At 45.3% G+C, this 23,725-nt stretch overlaps 1 protein-coding gene across 1 annotated transcript in view; it reads right to left on the minus strand.

The window, feature by feature from the left end:
- The window catches only part of LOC144695498 (uncharacterized), a 198,344-nt gene extending 174,777 nt beyond the window's left edge, over positions 1-23,567 (minus strand). Inside the window, 7 exon segments of the mRNA XM_078566375.1 lie at positions 5,252-5,430; positions 6,634-7,193; positions 19,826-19,941; positions 20,039-20,061; positions 21,391-21,624; positions 21,718-21,813; positions 21,902-23,567. Coding sequence (XP_078422501.1) covers positions 5,252-5,430; positions 6,634-7,193; positions 19,826-19,941; positions 20,039-20,061; positions 21,391-21,624; positions 21,718-21,813; positions 21,902-22,309 — 1,616 coding nt within the window. The 5' untranslated portion in view covers positions 22,310-23,567.
- Positions 23,568-23,725: the final 158 nt, after the last annotated feature.

Genomic DNA, 23,725 nt, shown 5'->3' on the forward strand with positions numbered 1-23,725 from the left:
GCATGGAAGCTAAATGTGCAACTGCTGACCCCAGAGAACATTGAGGAGCTCAAGAGGGATTACAAAGGTTGGAGAACCGTGAAACCCCTCTTTGAGTCCCTGACACACTGGTGGGAAGCGATCAAGGGAAGCATCAAGAGGTTTTTCATCCTCAAAGGCACCCAGAAAGCTAGAAAGGAACAGAGGGAAATGTCCCGACTCCAGAAAAAGATGCAGAATCTGCTCCGGCTGCAGTCGATGGGGGTCGATGTCAAGGAGGAGCTCCAAGAGGTGAAGGGCCAGCAAGCCTCGCACTTTGCCTCGGAGGCCTCCAAGATCATCTTCCGTTCCAGAGTCCGCTCCGTGGAGCAGGATGAGACGTGCTCACGTTTCTTCTTCCAAAAGGTACACAGAGAGCGCTCTGTGATCAGCAGCCTGAAGGAAGAAGACGGCTCAGTAAAGTCATCACGGTCCGACATTCTGAGGATCAGCAAATCCTTTTATGCCGGACTGTATGACGTGAAGCCCACGGACAGCACGGCCTCCCAGTCCTTCCTGTCCTCTATCACGGAGGTCTTAGACCACAGTACGCGGGAGAGCCTAGACAAACCGCTAACTCCTGATGAACTGACTAAGGCCCTCGAGTCCTTCGAGAAGAGTAAAACCCCCGGAAGCGACGGCTTGCCGGCGGAGTTGTATTCGGCTCTGTGGGACTTGATCGGCCCAGACCTGCTAGGGGTGTACGAGAGTATGCTCCTGGCTGGTAGTATGTCAGAATCCATGAGGAAAGGCATCATCACCCTCATCTACAAGCACAAGGGGGAAAGGGAGGAAATTAGAAATTGGCGACCCATTTCACTGTTGAATATGGACTATAAGATTCTGTCCAAGGTCATCGCCAATCGGGTCAAATCCGCTCTGGAATTGGTGATTCACCCTGACCAGACCTGCTCTGTGCCAGGCAGGAAGATCTCTGACAGCCTGGCGCTGCTCAGGGATACGATTGCCTATGTACAGGACAGGGGTGTGGATACCTGCCTCATCAGCTTGGATCAGGAGAAGGCCTTTGACAGAATATCGCACACCTACATGGGGGATGTGCTCTCCAAAATGGGGTTTGGGGAGGGAATTCGAAATTGGATCCAACTGCTCTACACTAACATCAGTAGCGCAGTCTCAATCAATGGGTGGGAAACCGATAGCTTTCCGATTAAATCTGGAGTCAGGCAGGGCTGTCCTCTCTCGCCTGTCCTTTTCGTGTGTTGCATAGAACCCTTTGCCGAGTCCATCAGGAAGGATCCGGGCATAAGAGGAGTGACGATCCCAGGCAGTGGAGGCACTCAGGTAAAAGCCTCCCTGTACATGGACGACGTCGCCGTCTTCTGCTCGGATCCGCTGTCGGTGCGCAGACTGATGCACATCTGCGACCAGTTCGAACTGGCCTCGGGAGCCAAGGTAAATCGTGGGAAGAGCGAGGCCATGTTCTTTGGGAACTGGGCTGACCGATCCTTTGTCCCCTTCACTGTCAGGGCTGACGGCCTGAAGGTGCTGGGGATATGGTTCGGAGGGACCGGGGCATGCGTTAGAAACTGGAAGGAGCGAGTGGCTATGGTGAAAAGGAAACTGGGCATGTGGGAGCGACGCTCCCTCTCCATTGCGGGTAAGAACCTGGTCATCAGGTGTGAGGTACTCTCGCTGTTGCTGTACGTGGCGCAGGTCTGGCCCATTCCAGACTCCTGCGCGATGGCGATCACTCGAGCCATCTTCCGCTTTATCTGGAGGTCGAAAATGGATCGTGTCCGCAGGGACGCGATGTACAAGCCTCTAGATAAAGGGGGAAAAAACGTGCCCAACATCGCCCTCATACTGATGGCCACCTTTGTGTGTGGCTGCATCAAGCGGTGCGTAGACCCTCAGTACGCAAACACCAAGTGTCACTACGTGCTGAGGTTCTACCTGTCCCCGGTGTTGCGAAGGATGGGTCTGGCCACGCTGCCGCGGAACGCTCCAAGTAGTTGGACCGTGCCGTACCACCTGTCCCTGGTGGAAAAATTTATGCAGAAAAACACCTTTGACCACAAGTCCATCAGGCAGTGGTCAGCACATAACGTCCTAGAGGCCCTGAGGGAAAAGGAGAGGGTGGACCCTGTGGGATGGTTCCCCGAGCAGACTGTCAAAGTCATTTGGCAGAATGCCTCATCGCCAGAACTTTCCAACAAGCACCAAGACGTAGCTTGGCTGGTGGTGAGAAAGGCCCTCCCCGTCAGATCCTTCCTACACGCCAGGAGGCTCACCCCCTCTACACGTTGCCCTCGAGGTGGCTGTGGTGGGGAAGAGACCGTTGTTCACCTCCTTGTGGATTGTGCCTTTGCAAAGAAAGTCTGGAGAGAGATGCAGTGGTTGCTGTCGAGGTTCATCCCGAGCAGTTCTGTGACACAGGACTCTGTGCTCTACGGGCTGTTCCCAGGGACACACACCGAGACAAACATCAACTGCAGCTGGAGGATCATCAACTCGGTGAAAGAGGCGCTTTGGTCCGCCCGAAACTTGTTGGTCTTCCAGCACAAAGAGTTGTCCCCGACCGATTGTTGCGGACTGGCACAATCCAAAGTCCAGGACTACATGCTGAGGGACGCACTAAAGCTTGGGGCAGCTGCCGCAAAGGCGCAATGGGGAAGGGTCGCTGTCTAAGACCTTTCTACCACAGCGCACCGAGAGACTGGGAACTGTTTAGAGCCCCTCGGGCTGTACAGATCAAAATGAAAGGCTGTAAATGACTGTAATATTGTTTGTACTGATGCACCTGGTGATACATTTTGTAAAAGTTTAACCTGGATTGTACCCTTGTAATGTTGTTTTTGAAATGGTTTTGAATGTGATTGAAGATAATTTATGAATAAAGTATATTTTTACAAAAAAAAAAGTCATGAATTAGACTCTCAAAAGAGAGATTGGAATCATGTCTAAGAGTTACGTGCCTACTCTGTAACCTGTTTAGAAGTAGTACTAATAAACAATTGTTAAACAGAATAGTATGTCTGCAGCCTGTCAAAGAACCAAGTCCCACGCCTGGTGTCCAAGACAGATGAACTCAATCTCAGAACATGGTGGCAGTTCAAAACAGGTGGGTGCCAGTAGAAAAGCCAGCATTTCTTGTCCATCCCTAATATCTACACAGACTAATGGAGCCATTCATTGGCACAAACAGTAATTATTTAAAGTTAATAAACCAATCAACAGAATCATCTCGCAAAAAACAAAAGAAATGACGGTGCTCTACCTCCACCAGGTGACAACATTCGGTAATGCAGCAGGAAATAAGTCTGTGGAGTCCCGATCACAGCCCGCAAGTGGCGGTGTTGCTCCATGCAAAATAGGATGTTGATGTTAAACAAGTGTTTTTATTCAGCTACCTTCATAAAAATCGATACACAGGAACCCTGGAGAGCTATCATCAGATAGCAGTGATTGAAGTCCAGATATCGTCTTTCAGGTAGTAAATGAAGCTGAGTGATCTGATTGAGCATGGAAATAAATTCGAGAACCTGATAGTCCACCTGCTGTTCTTACTAAATAACATAAATATTGAGAAATTACTCGGTTAAAACTAAATTCATAGACAGTTTGTGGTAATATGAACTCTCTCCTCCATCCCCACCCCTTTCCAATCCCCCTTTTCTCCAATAATTTATATAGATTTTTCTTTTCCCACCTATTTCCATGATTTTTAAATGTTTTTCCATCCATTGTTTTATCTCTACCTTTTAGCCTATTTCGATCCCTTCCTCCCACCCCACCCCCACTAGGGCTATCTGTACTTGCTCGTCCTGCTTGCTACCCTTAACGTCACCTGTTAGCATATTCCTTAGATAATATCACCACCTTCAACACCTCTTTGACTTTTTGTCTATGACATCTTTTGGTTATCTCCGCCTATCACTGGCCCTCTATCCAGCTCTACCTGTCCCACTCCCCCTTAAACCAGCTTATATTTCACCTCTTTTCTATTTTTCCTTAGTTCTGTTGAAGAGTCATACCAACTTGAAACGTTAACTGTATTCCTCTCCGCAGGTGCTGTCAGACCTGCTGAGTTTTTCCAGGTATTTTTATTTTTGTTCTGGATTTCTAGCATCTGCAGTTTTTTGCTTTTATCTTAGTGGTTTTAGGTTTGCTGTTTTGCTGACAAGCAGTCTTGTTGCTGCAATAAACTATTGGGCAGAATTTGCCCTCCGATGGCGTGCGGGCCCCACCGGCTTGGCGGCGGGCGGGCAGCCGGCCCCGCCACTGAAACGGGGCCCGCTTTGCGCTCCCCGTGCGGCGGGGGTGGGGGTGGGGGGGCGCGGTGGGAGGGATTCCCCAGCTTCTCCTTGAGGCAAAGTGCTGTCTCAGGGAGTTTAGTGACAGGTAAGTGAAGTTTTAAAATAGATACATTAAAAATAAGTGAACATGTCCCCATCATGGGACAATGTCACACGAGATGGGACATGTTAAAACAAAACACATCAACTTTATTAATTTTTAAAAAAAACGGTCATGAAACTTCATCCCGCCAGTGGATGAAGCTTCATCAATAATCTGGAACCCGCTGGGGCTCCTGGCCTGCCCGCCAGCCTTCAGGTTGGACGGGCAGGTCCTTAATGACTTTAATTAGCCGGTCAATGGCCTCAATTGGCCATTGACAGGACGGCGGGCGAACAGCTGATTTCGCAGTCCGCCCGCCTTCCTAAAAATTTAAAGGGACCGGATTGACGCCCGTAGATCGCCGAGGAGAATGATCTTCCTTGAGAACATTCTTCTTAAAGGTGTATTACACCTTGGATTACCACAGAAACATGTTGCAGTATCACCAGAGGCCATTAGACGCAGCACGGCTTTTTGCAATCTGATTTTATTTCTGCAATACCGTTCTGGGCCAAGCGGTGGTGGTGTTGCACCATCTAATTTTACTTTCATCCTCACATTCTAACTATCCACCAATGTCCCCAGTTATTTAACTATGAGGGCGTTCTTATCCTCTCTGTTAAAAGCAAAATATTGCGGATGCTGGAAATGTGAATCTCCTCTCTGTACTCGGAATACAGGCCCAGCTTTTTGAATCTGTCTCTCCTGACACACATCAAGATCCCAAACTGGGAAATTTCACGCTCTCAACCTGGGCTTTTTGAACATTGGACAGACCAGCAGTGTGGAATTTCCCTATAGGGACTGGGTGTGTGACAGGAACATGGAAGCGGGAAGTCCAGGCTCATGTTTATTTTCCCCTTATTTTTACTGATCCAATTCTCTTTCAGTTGTGAAAAAAGGACCTGCCTGAATTGACTGATCAGCCGAGTGTTGCAGCTTTTTCTGGTTTTGGTATTGCCGCCAGTCCCAGGTATCCAGCAGCAGGTGGCGATACTGCGCTGCAAAATTTGACTGATCTTTGTACAGCTCAGCATCACCATCTTCTGGCTGCAATTGGCACAACAATGAACTGCAAGGGAAAGTTAAACACTCTGAGAGGAATTTTCACTTTGGTCACCGGTCACAAAACTGGCGTTAGTGGATCAACGCGTGTTTTACAACCAGCATTGCAGTAAACATGTGATTTCTGCTCTTTAAAACAAGACTTCCAAACTCCCCGTATCCTTGAAAAAGCTAATTTGTGAATTTGTCATTGCTCATATGAGGTGCTGAATACCTGAGGAATCTTCTCATTTTCACAATACAATGTCAACCTGATTTTTAATACAAGTAACAGTGGGAGTGATGAGAAAAGGCTGATGGAGCTGTAGCCGGATGCACACATTTCCCTGAAGAATATTAGAAAAATATCAAACAATATGAGTATCCTATTACATTTCAGGGACATTCACCAGAGATAATGATTAGGTAACAGCTTTGGCATCTCTGCTCTGCCTGCCAGTGTGATCCTCTCAGTTTGAAGGTGGAACATGGCAGCTCAATGAGGAAAGTGTTGGAGCCATCAAGTGTGGAGATGATAGCGGCAGGGATAAGGCACTGGATGTGAGCTAGGTGGCGGTGGAGATGGGTGATGTTCGAGAGATAGTCGTAAGTCAAATGAAGGGAAATGGGTGGCAGAGGATCAGAGAGGGAAAGTGGCAGATCCTCGGGTTGGCCCTTTAGGGTATGAGGAAGGAATGTGTCATGTCAGTATTAAACTGAGAGGGAGTGTGGAAAGAGGGACTCAGCATGAACTCTGGGAAAGGGTCAGCTTGAAGTGAGGGGGTTAAAGAGGGAAAAATGTAAATTCCCAAACGCCATGGAAATGCAGTATTGTCACCCTTCAATATCTGGATTTCACTCTCAGGTTTTCATGTTCTGGGTGCAGAGTGAGAAATGGAAACACAGAAGAAATCCCAGCTACAGACTGGGAAACAGGTGAAGAGATGGAGGATGGGACTGGGTGGTTTCACTGGCTGAAGCAGGGAGTAAATGAAGGAAGGAGAGACACAAGATATTTAATTTACTTTTTATTTTAATCCTCTGACTTTTATATTTGTATTGGTTTTATTTACAGTCTGGTTGGGATTTTACAATTTGGAAATTAAATGACACTTTTAGTAACAACCTGTTGTCAATGGTGGATTCTAACCCCCAACCCCTGACCTCTGACCCTAACCAGGCGGTTAAGTCATTGTGAGGTCAGGGAAGTTGTAACCTCCAGTGGCCCCGCCCCTTTTCCGGATGCGGATCAGAACCGGAGCAGATTCTCAGAAACTGGTTTTTATCCCGAGTCCAGAAGAAAGGATAAAGTTTCTCAGTGAATTTATTCCCAGTGAAGCTGTGGAGATGGGACTTGGTGTCCGCGCTGTAAAATGAAACTGTCCCAGACTCAAAACTGAGATAAACTCCCACCTTCCCGGGGATCTGACCGACAGGGAGACGGGATCCAGGAGAGGATTTTATATTAAACAGATCCCCAAACCGCCCAATGGTCCAGAATCCAGTCTCCGGGATCAGACTGACCCCGTCCTTCCTCTCCACAGACTCTGCGGCTACTCCCAGACTCCAGCACCGATTCCCCTTCACCTCCACCTCCCAGTAATGTCTCCCCGATGTGAATCCCTCTGATCCCAGGACACAGGGACAGACTGTAAACCTCTTCCCGGTGTCAGGGAGACTCCTCCAGGTCCGGGTCCGTCTCAAACTCTTCAGATCCTCAGACACCTCGAGCCGGGGATGCGCTGTTTCCACATCCAGGGTCACAGAGACTGGGAGAGAAAAGCAGAGAATTAGAGAGTCACTGGGGATCGGGGGAGAGACTCACTGGGGATCGGGGGAGAGACTCACTGAGGATCGGGGGGGGAGACTCACTGGGGATCGGGGGAGAGACTCACTGGGGATCAGGGGAGAGACTCACTGGGGATCGGGGGAGAGACTCACTGGGGATCGGGGGGGGAGACTCACTGGGGATCGGGGGAGAGACTCACTGGGGATCGGGGGAGAGACTCACTGGGGATCGGGGGGGGAGACTCACTGGGGATCGGGGGAGAGACTCACTGGGGATCGGGGGAGAGACTCACTGGGGATTGGGGGGTATGTGTGTGTGGATGTGTTTGTGTGTGTGGATGGGCAGGTGTGTGAGTGTGAGTACTATGTTTATGTGTATAGGGATAGTTGCCTGTGTGTGTGTCTGTGTGTGAGATTATGGGATGAAAGTTACCCACAAATTACTGCAACAAATTCCCCACAAGCATGGAGATATTTTACAGAACAGATGGGAAAGTGTTTTGATGGATGGGACACTGACACCAGCACTGGGGACAGAGGGAGCTGTACCATTGGGACAGCCTTCACCTGAACTGCACAGGGACCAGGCTCCTGGTGAATTGTACAAATCGGGCTGCAATGAGAACTTTGGAGGTCTTGTGGCGCAGTGGGCAGTGACCTAACCTCTGAGCCGTAAACTCCAGGTTCAAGTCCCACTCCAGGACTTGATGGCCAAGGAATGTGTGTTTGCAACATGGCCAAAGAGGTTGAGAATCAACTTGTAAATCCTGCAAATGGCAGGTGGTAAAAGTGGGAGAGATTCTATGTGATAGAATTAAAATTGGAGCCTTGACCATTACTATTTACAGTTCCAGACTATAACATGAATGGAGAAGAGCATGTTGCCAAAGCAACTTAGCCTCCTTGGGGCTCAGTTGGCTGGATGACTGGTGTGGGTCAGATTGGTGTCAACTGCATGGTGATCAATCCTCATTCCGGTGGGATGGATTTGGGACCTGCATTCTTGCCCTTGTGGTGGAGGTTGCGGTGCTGGGGGTCAGACCTGCCTTTGGGCAGAGAACTGAAGAAGAAGAGGATGACACGAAAATTGGTGGGGCGGTAAATAGTGAGGAGGATAGCCTTAGATTACAGAAGGATATAGAACGGCTGATCAATGACAAAATGGAATTTAATCCGGATAAATGTGAGGTGGTGCACTTGGGCAGGACAATCAAGGCAAGGGAATACACGGTGAATGGTAGGACCCTTGGAAGCACCGAGGATCAGAGGGACCTTGGTGTGCATGTCCACCGGTCCCTTAATGTAGCGGGACAGTTAGATAAGGTGGTTAAGAAGGCACATGGGATACTTGCCTTTATTAACTGAGGCATAGGATATAAGAGCAGGGAGGTTATGCTGGAACTGTACAAAACGCTGGTTAGGCCACAGCTAGAGTATTGCGTGTAGTTCTGGAATCCGCATGATAGGAAAGATGTGATTGCACTAGAGAGAGTGCAGAGGAGATATACCAGGATGTTGCCTGGGCTGGAGAGTTTTAGTTTTGAGGAAAGATTGGATAGACTGGTGTTATTTTCGAGTGGAGCAGAGGAGGTTGAGGGGAACATGATTGAGGTGTATAAAATTATGAGGGGCATAGATAGTGGAGACAGGAAGGAACTTTTCCCCTTGGTGGAGGGATCAATAACCAGGGGGCATCGATTTAAGGTAATGGGCAGGTGGTTTAGAGGGGATGTGAGTAAGAAGTTTTTCACCCAGAGGGTGGTGGGAATCTGGAATTCACTGCCTGAAAGGGTGGTAGAGGTAGAAACCCTCATAACATTTAAGAAGTATTTGGATGTGCACTTGCAATGGCAATGCATACAAGGCTTTTGGCCTACTGCAGGAAAATGGGATTAGAATAGTTAGATACTTATTTGACTGGCGCAAACTTGATGGGCCAAAGGGCCTTTTCCTGTGCTGTAGACCTTAATAACTCTATGGCCAGATTTTTCGACTCAGTGAGCGGGGGTGCTTGGTGTAAAATTACACGGGGTGACGTCGGGCGTGCGTCCCGACATCACCGCGTGTTATTTTGATTTTAAATTCGGTCGGCGCGCAGCCGACTCGGCTGCACACCCGCCGAACTGTCAAAGGCCTATTAAGGCCATTTAAAAACTAATTAAACCAATAAACTGAGCTGCGTCCAACCTTTAGGTTGGCGGGCAGGCGAAGAGTCCAAGCTGCCTTCGCATTTTTCATGGAACCTCCTCCATGGGTGGGATGAGGTTTCTCAAAGTTTTTATAAATTGAATATAAATTTTTATTAAAATTCATTGACCTGTCCCAGCTCATGTGACTCTGTCACATGAGGGGGCATGTCTTAAAATTTTTTTTCTTTATTTACCTTTTTAAAACTTAAACCAATCTCCCTGAGGCACCTCTGCTCTTTCGCGCACAGGCCCAGACTCAGGGAATCCCCCTGCCCGCACAGGGAGTGCTCAGCGCTTCCGGGCGCACTGCACGCTGGGTGAGTCTTAATTGGCCCAGCCACGTAAAATGGCGGCACGGACCCAATCGGGGGACGCCGATCGGGTTCACACCTGCCCCGCCCGCCCCTGCACAACCACCCCCCCCACCCACCTAATGGAGGGAACATTCCCACCCATGACCCTATGAGGACTGAGAGCTTTAAACTAAATAGTGTTGGGTGGCAGTGTTCACAAAAGTTTAAAAGGAAGGACAAGGCAATGGTGCAGAGTAATGAGAACAAGATTGTGACAGGAAGGGACAGAGATACAAACATAAGAGTGCAACAGTACATAAGGTCAGTGTCAGGAAAATCATAAAAATACAAAATGAAAGGCCCTTTGCACACAGCTTTCATAAGATGATGGATCAATTGATAACATAAATAGGAATAAATGAGTGTGGTATGATCTCCATTACAGAGACATGGCTGCAAAGTGACTGCAGCTGGGACCTGAATATTCAAGGATATTTGACATTTTGGAAGGACAGGAAGTAAGGAAAGGAGGTGGGGTAGCTCTGATAATAAAGGATGAGATCAGTGCAGTATTGAGAAATGACCCACGTTCAGAGAATCAAAATGTCGCATTAGTTTGGGTGGAGATAAGAAATAGTAAAGGAAAGAAGTTACTGGTGGAATGCTTCTCGGCCTCCTGAAGGTAGCTACACTGTAGGATTGAGTATCAATCAATCAATAATGGGGACGTGGAAGAAAGGAATGGCAATAAACGTGGGAGGTTTTCATCTTCAAATAGATTGGACAGTGGTAGTCTGGAGCATGAGTTTCTGCTGTATTTGAGAGTGTTTCTTTCAACAATATGTTTTGGACTCAACTATGGCACAGGCTATTTTAGATGTGGTAATAAGTATTTAGACAGGATTAATTAATGACACTATAGTAAAGGATCATTTTGATAAGAGTGATCATAACATGTCAGAATTTCACATTCAGGGTGAGGAATGTAGGTCAAAGCTAGAGTTCTAAACTTAAATAAAAACAATCACAAAGTTACGAAGACAGAGTTGGCGAAGGTGGAATGGAAAAATAGGTTAAAAGTAAGACAGTAGATAAGCAGTGGCGGATATTTAATGATATATTTCATAACTCTCAACAAACTATTATTCCACTGAGAAAGAAAGAGTCCAGTGAAAGCATACACTGTTCGTGGATACGAATAGAAGTTCAGCATGGTAACAAATTGAACGAAAAGACCTACAGTGCTGCAAAGACTAGTGGTAGCCCAGGATATTGGAAATGTTTTAGAAACCAGCAAAGGATAATGAAAACAGTAATAAAGAGGGAGAAATTAGAGTGTGAGAGAAAAACCAGCAAGGAATATGAAATCAAATGGTGAAAGTTACTACAATGATATAAAAAGGGAGAGATAGCTATGGTGAGGGTTGCTCCCTTAGAGGGTAAGTCTGGGGAATAAATGATGGGAAACAAGGAAATAGCAGAGACTTTGAACAAGTATTTTGTATCTGTCTTCACAGTAGAAGACAAAAAAGCATCCCAAGGATAGCAGAAAACCCAGGGGTAAAGGGAGCAAGGATCACAATCACTAGGGACAAAGTACTAGGTAAGCTATTGGGACTAAAAGGCTGACAGGTCCCCTGGAACTGAGGGCTTCATCCTAGCATTTTAAAGGAAGTAGCTGCAAAGATAGTGGATGCGTTGATTTCAATCTTCCAAAATTTCCAAGATTGTAGAAAGGTCCCAATGTATTGGAAAACTACAAAAGTAACAACACCATTCAAGAAAGGAGGGTGACAGAAAGCAGGAGACTATAGTTCAGTTAGTCCAAGTTCTCTCACTGGGAAAATGCCAGAATCCATTATTAAGGAGGTAATAGCAGGACATTTAGAGAATTATAACACAATCAGGCAGAGTCAACATGGTTTTGTGAAAAGGAAAATGTGTTAAACAAATCTACTGGAGTACTTTGGGGCTCTAACAAGGGAAAGTAGTATAATTTGATTTCATGAGTATGTCATGAATGATCAGCTGTCCTTTTTTAAGAACAGGCAGCTTGATGTTCATTCTTGATCATGCACAACTTAGAATTATCAGAAAGCATAGCATGATTTTCTTTGAAAAATTAAGTTCAGGATTAAGATCATCAGGTTTGATAAGGTGCACAAAATTAGAGCACATGGTGTTGCGCATGAGATATTAGAATGGATAGAGGATTAGCTAACTAAAAGAAAACAGAGAGTCAGGATAAATCGGTCATTTTCAGGTTGGCAAACTGTAACTAATGGAGAATCACAGGGATCAGTGCTGGGGCCTCAAATATTTATAATCTACTTTAATGACTTGGATGAAGGGACTGACTGTATTGTCAAATTTGCTGATGATACAAGGATAAGTAGGAAAGCAAGTTGTGAGGAGGATACAAAGTCTGCAAAAGGACATATAGACAGATTTAGTGTAAAAATATGGCAGATGGAGTATAACGTGGAAAATGTGAGGTCATCCTCTTTGACAGGAAGAATAGAAATGTAAAATATTATTTACATGGAGAGAGACTGCACAATGTTGCAGCACAGAGGGATCTGAGTGTCCTTGTACCTGAATCAGAAAAAGTTAGCATGCAGGTACAGCAAGAAATTAAGAAGGCAAATGGAATGTTGGTCTTTACTAAAGGGGATTGGAGTATAAAAATATGGAGATTTTGCTACAATTGGTGGCATTGGTGACACTGCACCTGGAGTACTGTGTAAAGTTTTGGTCTTATTACTTAATTAAGAATATATTTATATTAGAAACGGTTCAGAAATGTTTACTAAGCTGATTCCTGGGATGAAGGGGTTGTCTTCTGAGGAAACCATGAGCAGGGTGGGCCAATACCTTTGGAGTTTAGAAGAATCTGAGTTGAAGTTATTGGAAAGTCTAACATTCTAAGGGGATTTGAAAGGGTCGATGCTGAGAGGATGTTTCCCCTCATGGGAAAATCTAGAACCAGCTCGCAGAGTTTAAAAATAAGGGGTCTCCGATTTAAGATGGAGATGAGGAGGACTTTCTTTTGAATCGGATACATCCCAGGATACTGATGGAAGAAAAGGTGGAAATTGTGGATCCTCTGCCCACAATCTTCCAATCCTCCTGGGATCTAGGGGAGGTACCAGAGGACTGCAAGATTGCAAATGTTTTGCACTGTTTTAAAAAAGGGGAGAGGGACAAACCTGTCAATTGCAGGCCAGTCAATCCATCATCAGAGGTGGGGAAACTTGTAGAGACAATCTTCTGAGTGAGAATGATTCGGCCTTTGTAAAAGTATGGGACTAAAAATAAAACAAATAAACACACAAATAAATAATAAAGTCAGTATGAATTTGATAAAGACAAACATCTTGATTGAGTTTTTGATGAAGTAGTGAAGAGATTTGATGAGGGGAGCGCGATCGATGTGTTTAGCAACATACAGAAGACATTTCACAATGTCCCACATGAGGCTTGTCAGCAATATTAAAACTCATGGAATTAAAGGGAATGGATATAAATTTCACTAAGAGATAGAAAGCACAGAATAGCGGTGAATAGTTGTTTTTCAGACAGGAGGGAAGTATACAGTGGTGTTCCCCAGGAGTTGGTATTAGGATCATTGATTTTATTGACATATATATGCTAACTTGGGGTATTCCGGGCCCAATTTAAAAGTTTGAAGATGATTCAAAACTCACAAATGTAGTAAACAATGAAAAGGAAAGTAACAGACTTGAGGAAGACAGACACAGACAGTGAAATGGCAGACACAGGGTAGATGAAATTTAACACAGATGTATGAAGTGATACATTTTGGTTGGAAAAATGAGAAGAGGCAATATGAATAAAATGGTACAATTTTAAAGGAGGTGGTGGAACAAAGAGACCTGGGTGTATACACTCAAATCTCTAAAGGTGCCAGGATTCGTTCAGACGACTGTTAATATAAACTTGGCTTTAGTAATAGGGAATAGAGTAAAAAACAAGCAGGTTATCCTAAAATTGGTTAGGCCTCAGCTGAAGCACTGTGTTCAGTTCTGGACATCACTCTTTAGGAAGGATGTCAAGGCTTTGGAGAGGGTGCAGAGGAGACTGAGGAGAATGTTCCAATAATGAGGGCCTTCAGTTATATGGACAGATGGAGAAACTGAGGTTGTTCTCCTTAACCAAAGAAGGTTAAGAGAAGATTTGATAGAAGAGCTCAAAATCATGAATGCTTTTGATAGAATAAATGAGGAGAAACTGTTTCTGTGGGGAGAAGGATTGGTAACCAGAGGTCGCTGGTTTAAGGTGATTGACAGAAGAAGCAGAGGTGATATGAGGAACTATTTTGCTTTTATGCAGCGAGTTGTGACCTGGAATACACTGTTTGAAATTATAGTGGAAACAGATTCAACAGGAACATTGCAAAGAGAATTGGATTAAATACTTGCAGGGAAAAGTTGATAGGATTATGGGGATGATGGACCTGTAGAGGATAAGGGGTGATCTGATTTGAGGTGTACAAAATTATTAGGGCTCTAGATAGTGTAGACAGGAAAGAGTTGAAAGACCCGAGCTGAGAGGTCAATTACCAGGGGGTATAGATTTAAGGTGATTAGTCGAAGGATTAGAGGGGACATAAGGAAAAGCTTTTTCACCCAGAGGGTGGTGGGCATCTGGAATTCACTGTCTAAATTGGGAGTTGAGGCTGAAATGCTTAACTCATTTGAAAGGTATCTGGATCTGCATCTGAAGTGTTGTAACCTGCAAGGCTACGGACCAGATGCTGGAAGGTGGGATTACAATGAGTGGGTAGTCTTTTTTTTTCTTTTTTGGTCGGCACAGACAGGATGGGTTGAATGGCCTCTTTCTGCACCGAATCTTTGCTATGGTTCCAAGGGAAAGAGCAGGGAAGTGGATGATTGGATAGTTTTATCAAAGAGACAGCACAGGAGCAATGTGCCGAATGATCTTCGCCTTCTGCGCTACAACTTTCTATGGTCACAAAGAATAAACATTTTTATTAAGAGTATCTAGTTCTGTATCTGTGAGTAATTTGATTGGAAATCCCTGAAAATATCATAAAAATGAACTAAAGCATTGATTAGTTTCACTGGTTTACACTCATCACTTCCTTAGCAAATTAAATTTTTTTAATATTTAGAGGTTTTAAACCTGCCTATCAGTGCCTGTACATCTATAAATTTGAAGGGCCTCCTCAAACATGCACCAAGCTCATTATTCTGATCTGGGATCAAGGCTAGATTTGTGCGTAGGGCCAATTCCCAGCACAATAATTTTCAAACCATCATTCAAGATGGCGGTACTCCATTTAGACAGCCCACCCCCTCCAAAATGAAAAAAACACCTGCATAGCAAGCTTCCCAAGCTTCCTCCCGCTTGACATTTTGACAACTGGACAAAGCAAACTGACATCACCATGTATACAGATCATCAATAAAATTATATCCATGAATTGCAACAAATATCTTCTTAATAACCTTTGACAGCACCTTAGGCTACACCTTCCAAACCCACGACCACTATCACCTAGAAGGACAAGGGCAGCAGACACATGGGAACACCACCACCTGGAAGTTCCCCTACAAGCCACATGCCATCCTGACTTGGAAATATATCGCCGTTCCTTCACTGTTGCTGGGTCAAAATCTTGGAATTCCCTTCCTAACAGGTGTACTGAGGCCATATGGACATCAGTGTTTCAAGAAGCAAGCTCACCACTACCTTCTCAAAGGCAATTAGTGATGGGCAATATTTGCTGGCCTAACCAGCGACACCCACATCCCATGAATGAATGAAAAAACATTTGAGACTAGCTTTATGTTCCCAATTCATTCATTGAAATTAAACTCCACCAGCTGGCATGGTGGGATTTGAACCCATGTCCTCACAAAATTCAAATGGACTTGAGGATTACTAGTCCCATGAAATGACCACCACACTACCATCGCCCACTGCTGTTACTATTGTACTTAGATCTCCAGAAGGCATTTGACAAGGTGTTTCAAAGGTTACTGTACAAGATGAGACTACATGGTGTCAGGGATAACATATTGGCATGGATAAAGGATTGGTGTGCTCACATGAAACAGAAAGTAGACATAAATGTGTCATTTTCAGGTTGGCAAGATGTAACGAATGGAGTGCCACAGGGATCAGTGCTGAGGCCTCAACTATTTACAATCTATATCAATGATTTAGATGATGAAACTGAAGGTGTGACTGCTAAATTTGCTTATGACACAAAGATAGGGAGGAAAGTAAGCTGTGAAGAGGACATAAGGAATCTGCAAAAGGATCCATATCAGTGATTTGGCAAAAATTTGGTAAATGGAGCATAATGTGGGAAAATGTGAATTTGTACATTTTGACTGGAAGGATAGAAAAGCAGCATATTATTTAAATGGAGAAAGATTGCAGAATTCTGAAGTACGGAGGGATCTGGGTGTCCTGGTAAATGAATCACAAAACATCAGTATGCAGGTACAGCAAGTGATTAGGAAGGCAAATGGAATGTTGTTGTTTGTTGCAAGGGGAATGGAAAATAAAAGTGGGGATGTTATACTGCAATTGTGCAGGGCATTGGTGAAACCATACCAGTGTGCTGTGTACAGTTTTAGTCTCCTTACTTAAGAAAAGACGTAATTGTAATAGAAGCAGTTCAGAGAAGGTTCATCTGACTGATTCCTGGGAATGTGGAGTAGGTTCAGGGGTGGAAGGTGGTTATCATATGAGGAAGGTTTGTACAGGTAGGGCCTATATTCATTGGGATTTCGAAGAATGAGATGTTATCTTATTGAAACATTTAAATCCTGAGGGAACTTGACAGGGTGGATGTGGAAAGGCCATTTCCTCTTGTGAGAGAGACTAGAACTGAGGCACGCAGTTGAAGGATAAGGGGTCTCCAATTTAAGATGGAGATCTCATCTACAGAGAGCAGTGGAGGCAGGGTCATTGAATATTTTTAAGGCAGAGGTAGATAGATTCTTGACTAACAAGGGAGTCAAAAAGGGTAGACAGGAAAGTAGAGTTAAGGCCATGATCTTATTAAATGGCAAAGCAGGTTCCATGGGCCAAATGGCCTACTCCTGCTCCTAACTCGTATGTTAGTATCCATGTATTTCACCCTCATTTTACATTCCTGGTCCATCACTAACAATTCCCTTCTCTTCCTTGACTTCTCTGTCTCCATTTCTGGGAATAAGATATCCCCTAATATTCACGACAAGCCCATTGACTCCCACAGCTAACTTGATTACACTCCCTCAAACCATGTTTGCAGTATAACTCTACTCCAGTCTCCCAGTTACTCCATCTCCATCACATCTGTTTGGGCCTTGAGTGCTAGGACTCCTGATTTGTCTGCCTTTTTCCTCAGATGAGGACTCTCCCCACCATGGTTGACATGATCCTTAAACGTGACCGATCTATTTTGCACCCTTCTGCTCTCACCCCTTTCCCTCCCACTCAGAACTATCATAGGGTTCTCATTGTCCTCACCTTCCACCCACAAACTTCTGTATTCAGTGGGTCATCCTCCGCCATTTACCCCGCTTTCAGCCTGATTCCATCACCAAACATGTCATCCCCTGCACTCCCCTTTCAGAATTCTGAAGACATCGCTCCCTCTGTGATACACTGATCCACTCCTCAGTCACCCCCAATACCCCCTCCCTTTCCTACAGCATCTTTCCATACAAGCACAGGAGATGCAATACCTGCCATTTCACCTCCTCTATTCTCATCATCCAAGGCTCCAAACACTCTACCAAGTGAAAGTGATTTATGTCTGCTTCTTACAAAACAGTATTCAGTCCACAAACATGACCCCGAGCTTCCTGCCGCTTGACATTTTGCTCCCACTCTGACCTTTCCATCCGCGGCCTCCTGCAGTGTTGTAATTTATCTCAAGAGAAGCTTGAGGAACAGCAGCTTACCATTCAACTCAGCACTCTGCAGCCTTCTCACCTCAACACTGAATTCAACAATTTTAGATTAGATCCTCTGCCTACATTTTGTTTTAGGTTCTCTTTCTCCGGTGTGTTTTTTACATTTCTTTCTTTATTTCATTACTTTTCATCCAGACCGCTGCTATCCAGCCATTCACACATCATCTAGCCACAAATGTTGATTCTTTACGTTACCCATTACCACTCCCTCTGGCTTTTGTACGCTGAGACTTGTTATTTAATCTCTGCTGTCCTCCACCCTATCACAAACCCTGCCTTTTGACATTGTTAAGCCCCAAACCACCCCTTTTAGCTTTCTTTACATTCCTAATTTTCTTCAGTTCTGAATCATTGATCTGAAATGTTAACACTGCTCTTCTCTCTAAAGATACTCCCTGGCCTGCTGAGCATTGCCATCATTTTATGTTTTACAGTCAGATTTCCATCACCTGCAATATTTTACTTTTGGCAAAGTCATGACGTGGTTGCAACAAATAATTGGGGCACTTAGGGATGGGCAATAAACGCTGGCCTCACCAGCAATGCCAACATCCCATGGATGAATAAAAAATAGAGGAATTCCAATCCTGATTGACGGAGCTGTCTCCCTTCCCACTGAAACCCCTATACCATGTGATGGAGACAGGGATCCAGACTCCCTTAGACACTGTCACATTAATGCATATGGACAGAACGAACTTTACCCCTGGTCATCAAAAAATCTCGAATCTCTTCTTCAATGCCAACTGGAAAATTTAGATCAAGCTCTCAACACCAAGGTATTTCCATTCTGGTCCGAGGCAACAAACAATATTTGATACAGGGACACGTGTGGAGTCGGTTATTCAATATAATACTCCACAGTCAAACCTCTACCTTCATACTCTCCCTGGATGTATAAAAAATATACACCTAGAGTGAGTGCAATGTTTCCTCAAGGCAATTGAGAAAATAGGCTTTCCTGGCACTTTCAGGAAATGGATTGCAATCCTGTGCTTGCTCTCCAGGACCACAGTGAACACCAGCTGACTCCATACCCCTCACCACTCCCCCTCCCTCAACCGGCAGACAAAGCCTCATTCCCAGGCTTTCTGTCCTAACCTTGTTCATGGATATGAGTTTGGTAAACAAGGTGGAGATGTATCAGGAGGGTGAGTATTGCACAGGAGGAAAGATTCAGCTGGGAATGGTGAGGTTTCCACTTGCTGAAGCTTGTAAAGTATCGATGGGTTCTGGAGACTGCGCTTCATCTGACAGTTCCTGTATTGGTGATGTTCAGGGAGCTAACAGTTCCAGCTGACCAGTTGAAGGTGATGCTCTTTAGAAAGTGGACTAGGTGCATGAATCAGACTTTAATTCCATTCAGGGACATCTTTAACCATGTTCCATTATAACTAACACTTAAAGATACTGGGCAGAATTTAATGCCCTGCTCAGTGGCAAGTTTGGCAGTGGGGCCATTTAATCAGGGAGTGTGTTGGGTTACGACCCTGTCACCTTCCAGACTCAACCCCAATTCAGTCCAAGATGGGAAGGCCTGTGGGTGGCCTTCCTGCCCAGCTGCCAGTTGAGGGCTCAAGTGGATAATTATTGCCCACCTAAGGGCCTGATCCTGCCACCACTGACATTGACCCAGCAGCGGGCGGGGCTAATCACCATGTGAGCAGCACGGCAACGAGCCGGTGTGGGGTTTCTTACTATCTCCCGTGGGTTCTGGCATTCAAGTGCCTGATCGAGGGACCCAGTATCGGTAAGGGGAACTGAGACCCCATTGCGCCATTGCGACCAAACTCCCTCCCCCGTGAAGCCTCTCCAGCCATCACTGACCTGTCTGCTGGGCTCCATCCTTGATCCTAGGCCTCAGGCTGGTGTAGTACTGGCAGCAGCCATCGCCCCTCTGATTGGCCGTCAGCACTCAGCGGGTGCGATTCTGCCCCCATGGTACTTGATCTGGGGGAAGGCCCGCTGCTGTGCTGTCAAGGGTCTCTGTGGCTTTTGATGTGACTGGCCTTCCCTAAAAGAGGTAGCACGAGGCTCTCCCTGACATTCCACCCTGAGGCTGAGACCCCCATCACCTCCATTAAATACCACCCACTTTCTATGATATTTGTATACATAATGATTCAAATTATAGGATATAAATCAGGATAAAGGAAATTATGAGTTTTACCAGGGTTAATGGCATCCAGCATTTCTCTCCACACAGGGAACGGTAAAGGTCCGTTGAATTTTTCGATGGGCAGGGCATCATCTGCTAGTGACAGCTTATTATCATCACTGCTAATTCTGTAAATATTAAACAGTTGATTACAAATTAACCAAAATCACTTTCCTGAGTAATCTTACCAACGTGCAGTGAGTTTCAGTGAAGTTCATGTCCTACCTCCTCTTCCAAGATGCTTCCTCCTGAAATAAACAAAACACAAATCTGAGTTGACGGAGTCTGACTGTCTATATCCAGAAAGCAGGAATTACACTCACATTGTTACAAGATGCTCAGAATTGTCAATTCCCCTTACTGCAGACATGGAAGAGAATGAGGATGTTACACAAAGAATATCGGAGCACAGAAGAAAGTTTAAAAAAGATTTACAAACAAGAACAAAGAGGGTGCAACTAACAGCAAAGGTTGATCAACTTTACTCTAGAAAAGAGAAGACATGATAGAGTCCGTTAAAATTATGAAAGGGGTCGATGCGATCAATTCAGTGAATTTGTCCCCATGAGTAGGGAGTTCAATAATAGGGGCTTTAAACATAACATAGTTCCAAATAAATCCAACAGGGAGGTCAGAAGAAACTTCTTTACCAAGAAAGTGATGAGAATGTGGAACTCACTATCACACGGAATCACTGGGTGGAATTTAATGTGGGTATTGATGGTCTCGTCCACCAGCTGCTGAGCTGGCAAGGACCCCGCCACCTGTTTTTAGGAAGACCTGTCACATTAAATGGCAATCAGGTTCTTCATTGGGCAGCGGTGGGCCTTCCCTGGGATTAAGAAACATAGGGATAAGCGTCCTGCCTACTGAGAGCTGCCAGCCAATCAGAGGCTGGCACCTCTTCATTGCTCAGAAGCACCACTGGGGAGGGACCTGACCCACAGGCGAGTGATGGATGGAATGGGGTCACGGGTTCTGTGTTGCCGGCAAGAGCAGAGTGGGGGAGCTTGGCTGCATGTGCAGTGGGATAGCTCTCAGTGACCCCTACCCACCTCACAATGCTGGGACCCTCAATCAGGCACTGAGTGCTTTTGAATGTGGGACCCCCCATAGAAACACAGCAGCAACCCGGACAGGATTTATTCATCGAGCTTCCCTCATGGTGAGTTCCCTGCCTGCTGCTGGGTGAATACCAGTGACAGTGAGGTCAGACCCTTAAGTGGGCATTAATTGTCCACTTAAGGGGCTCAACCGGCAGTGGGAAGGCAGTTCACAAACCTTCCCGATATGAACTTAAATAGGTCAGAAGCTGGGAGGGGGCAGGGTACCCACCACACACCATCCACCCACCCACCGTCCTATCCCTCCCGCCGCCAAACTGGCCTCAGTGGGAATACATTAAATTCCGCCCACTGAGGCAAAAATTGCAGATATATTTAAGGGGAAGTACATGAGGGGGAAAGCAGCAGAAGGATATATTGACAGAGGGAATCAAGTAGGATGGGAGGTGGCTCGGATGGATCATGTTGCGACTGTGCACTTTCACTGAACTAATCTGAAATATAATCCCTCACCTTCAGAAATATAACTCCGTCTTTTTGTTTCAGCTGTTTTTCCAACTTTGAGAGTTTCTCCTGAATAGAATTTAAATTCTCCTGAATTTCACAAAGATTTTCCTCCATTGTTTTTAGAATTTTTCCCTCTTCTTCCCTGAGATCTCGGATTAAACGCTGCTCCTTCTCACTGAGAATCTGGTGCATTTTAGTGAACTCGGATGTGATGTGGGTCTGCAGACTGCTCGACTGTTTCTAGGAGAAGAAACGTTAAAAATAACATGTTTCTGTAATAAAAACAACAAAATAATGAATTAAATTTGGAAGCTCAGCACAGGGAGACTTTACTCTAATTTGGGAAATCTTCTGTTTCTGCTGCTGCTCCATTTCTAGAACCGCCGATTTCTTCTGTGTGAGAGAATCGAAGGAAGATTTCACCCGATCCTGGGATTGGGAGAGAAAATTAGAAAATAAAAGTGAGACCATGAAAATGTGATCAAATAATCAGGTGATCAAAACTGTTCCCTTTTACCTTGTACATTCCAACAGCTTCTTTAATCGGCAGGAAGCGGTGCTCTCTATGTTCCCGCGAATCTATACAATTCACACAGATCAATTTCTTGTCAGTTTCACAAAACAGCGTCAGTTCTTCCTCATGTTCCTCGCAGTGAAGTTTACTTTCCACCTCTTTCGGATTCAGCTTTAATTTTCGAGCTTTCTCAGCCAAATTTGCTAAGACCCGAATGGCTCTGAGGTTCCTTTCCGGAAACTCCTGTCTACATTCCGGGCAGGAGTTTATCTCCTTCTCCCAACACTGGGTGATACAGGAGCGGCAGAAGTTGTGTCCACAATCCAGTGACACCGGATCAGTGAAGAAATCAAGACAAATGGGACAAATTGCCTCCTCAGTCCAACTCTCCTCCTGCTCTCTGGAAGCCATGTTCACACTCAGCACTTCCTGATTCAAAGCACTTTCAGTTTCAATGTTCCTGAGCTGGTGAACACATTCAGCTCAGCGACTTCCTGATGAGGTTCACTGCAATTCTAGGGAATTATTATTGTACACTTGTCTATTTCCCATCCAATTTTACACTGGGCGGCCAACCTATATCAGCCATCAGGAGAAACAGAGTGAGAAAGCTGAAGAAGAAAAATTGAACACAGGCGAGGAGGGCGAAAGTCCCGGCAGTGGGAGTGGCTGGAGAGAGAATGGGAGGAGGTGGAGATTGAACCCTGTGAGTAACTGGAATCCTGCTGCTCTCCTTCATATACTCCTGTCTCAAAGCAACTGTGACCACCTCTCCAGGAGTGGATGTTGAGGATGTCCAGCTGAAGTTACCAGGTAATTCTGTTTTTGTTTTACCACTGGACAAGCCTGATCCCAAATAGACAACCTGTGGTGAGACACAACACGCTCTGAAACCAAGTGACAGATGCCATCTCAACCAGAGGCTATGGATCTCTCCTAAGCTCCCCCCAGACACTTGTCACACCCTGAGTCAAACGGTCTCACCGGAGGGTTTCCAATCTCCACTCTCCAAAAAACTCGCTTTGGAGTCTTCTGCAACACCTACACTTTCTCTCAGATGCCTCCTGCAAGGGTTGACCTCCAGGGTTTCGAATTCTCCTTCCAATGTTCCTCATCCCTGGATCAGCACATGCATTCAAGCTTTCTTCAACACATTGTCTCTCACTGACTCAGCCGACAACAGCACCACTGATTCACACGCTCATAGCAAAGAGTGACAGAGCTTCAGATGTTTATTTGAACCTGATGCCTTTTGTAATCTGTTCTCGCTTTATATCTGCTTTCTGCAGCTTCTGTCCCTTTACAGTTGAGCCTTTCTCTCTGCCCTTCACTCTTGACTTCATTAACAGGACTTTTTCCAGGTTCCTGTCCTTCCTTTGACTGGAATGTCTGCTTGGGACATTCCCCTGTTTCTGTCTCACTCCTTTGGCTTTGGGACCTCTTTGTTCATTTGGAAAATCTGCTCTCACTCTGCAGTTCCTCCTCCCAGTGTCAAGGTTCTCTGCCACCTCACTTCATACTCAACTCAAAACTGCTGATTCTTTAGTTTTTCTGTGTGTCTGTTGGTGGGACCGGCCCATCTGGACCCCTGTTGCTAGGCAACAGCAATATTTGTTTCTACTCTTGTTTGTTGGACCTAGCTGCAACAGTCGTAAAACTCTCATTAGAAATGCAGGTACCTTTTAAAGTGAAACTAAAACTCAATTTGACCTTTCCTTAACACACAGATTCAAAAATACAAATCAAACTTAAACATTAAATCTAAAACTCATTCTCAACAACCACAAATATCAATACAACTTACTTAAACTACCTCATTTTCCTAAC

This window comes from Cetorhinus maximus, chromosome 21 (assembly GCF_964194155.1).
Source record: "Cetorhinus maximus chromosome 21, sCetMax3.hap1.1, whole genome shotgun sequence".
NCBI lineage: Eukaryota > Metazoa > Chordata > Chondrichthyes > Lamniformes > Cetorhinidae > Cetorhinus > Cetorhinus maximus.